At 39.0% G+C, this 1,640-nt stretch overlaps 1 protein-coding gene across 1 annotated transcript in view; it reads right to left on the reverse strand.

Annotated features, from left to right (window-relative positions):
* Nucleotides 1–927: 927 nt before the first annotated feature.
* LOC128249066 (solute carrier family 22 member 6-like) overlaps nt 928–1,640 on the reverse strand; it is a 23,703-nt gene continuing 22,990 nt past the window's right edge. The window contains exon 8 of the mRNA XM_052971671.1: nt 928–1,115. Within this exon, the coding sequence (XP_052827631.1) occupies nt 933–1,115 (183 nt within the window). The 3' untranslated portion in view covers nt 928–932. The remainder of the gene's footprint in view (nt 1,116–1,640) is intronic.

Here is a 1,640-nt window from a genome sequence, read left to right on the forward strand (position 1 = left end):
TGGGAGACGGAAACTGAAAGAAGCTCGTTGTATATATGTGTGTCTGTGTTTGTCCCCACCCCCAACATCGCTTGACAACCGATGCTGGTGTGTTTATGTCCCCGTAACTTAGCGATTCGGCAAAAGAGACCGATAAAGTAAGTACTAGGCTTACAAAGAATAAGTCCTGGGATCGATTTCCTCGACTAAAGTCGGTGCTCCAGCATGGCCGCAGTCAAATGACTGAAACAAGTAAAAGAGTAGAAATATATATATATATGTGTGTGTGTGTGTGTGTGTGTGTGTGTATAATGTTCAAATTTATACAAAAAAGAACAAAAATGTAAAAGTCAGTGAGGTGAGGAGACAATAAACAAGGTGTATTTGGTTGAGGCTTTAGCGCTCAGGAATAATGGAAGAAGTCTTTGAAGTTTCGAACCAATGCTCTTCTACAGAAAGGAACGAGGAGAGAAAACGGATGGAGAGAGGAAAAACGGAGAGAAAGAAAAACATGTTGAGAGGAAAGAAGGAAATAATTCGACCAGGAAATAATGGACCAGTAACTTAGGTTATGGGTGCCTCCTGAAGTAGAGTAGGGGGTGAGTTGACGAAGATGTGTGAGGTGGAGGTGTCAGACTGCAATCGGCGAAAGCACATAGAATGGTGTTTTGGAGGGGTAATAGGAGACGGGAAAATAGGTAATAGTTGAGTGGATGCAGAGAGAGACAACGGATGAACGGTCAGCAGAAAGGGCACGGGTAAAGGCGATTTGGAAGATGGTGGATTGGTATCCCCGTTGTGTGCAATGGTGATCCATGAGAGAATAGGAGTCTGCAGGGGCCGAGAGAGAAGGAGAAAGAATTAAAGAGACGAAGAGCATTTTAATATCAAGAATGTGTTGCGAATTTACAAAACAGAAATTCTGCCGCATCATGAATTTTACTCATTGATTTTTAAGTCGCATCTTGAATTTTTACATCATTAGTCTTATTTTCCTTTTCCATCATCTTCACATCGTCAATTGTCTGTAGTAAATTTCGGTTTCTAGTTTCCGGTAAGAATACTTGAAGTAAAATGGAAGCAATTATACATCCGGTTCCTAAGATAATCCCAGGACCCCAAGGAGCAGCCATAGCCTAAGGATAGAAAGTTAAATATATTAGTGGAATTATATAAAATATATTTTATCATTTGATAGGAACAACAATCTGACCAACCAATACTGAAGAAATTATGTGACGACGACCAATGAAAATAGCAAATTTAGTAGTAAAGTATAAGCTATGTAAACCTATCAATGACGTTGGCTTTTTTCATTACGAAAAAGAGAGAGCAGCTTATTCCAGCAGATTCATTAGACATTATGTAGGTGCGGTGGGAGTAACAGAAGAATGCAAAGATAAGATAGAGGGCAAGAGAGTTAGCGAGTGACAGAGTGAGTAAGTGAATGAGTGGGTGAATGAGTGAGTGAGTAAGGGAATAAGGGAGTGAGTAGGTGAACGAGTGAGTATGCGAGTGAGTGAGAGAAATATAGCTTTTAGATATCTAAATTGCACAAAAGTGAGTTCCTTAATACACACATACGTATACATACATACCCGCCACACACGTACATATAAATATGTATATATGTATATATATATATATATATATATATATAT

The sequence above is a fragment of the Octopus bimaculoides genome, chromosome 11 (genome assembly GCF_001194135.2).
Source record: "Octopus bimaculoides isolate UCB-OBI-ISO-001 chromosome 11, ASM119413v2, whole genome shotgun sequence".
NCBI lineage: Eukaryota > Metazoa > Mollusca > Cephalopoda > Octopoda > Octopodidae > Octopus > Octopus bimaculoides.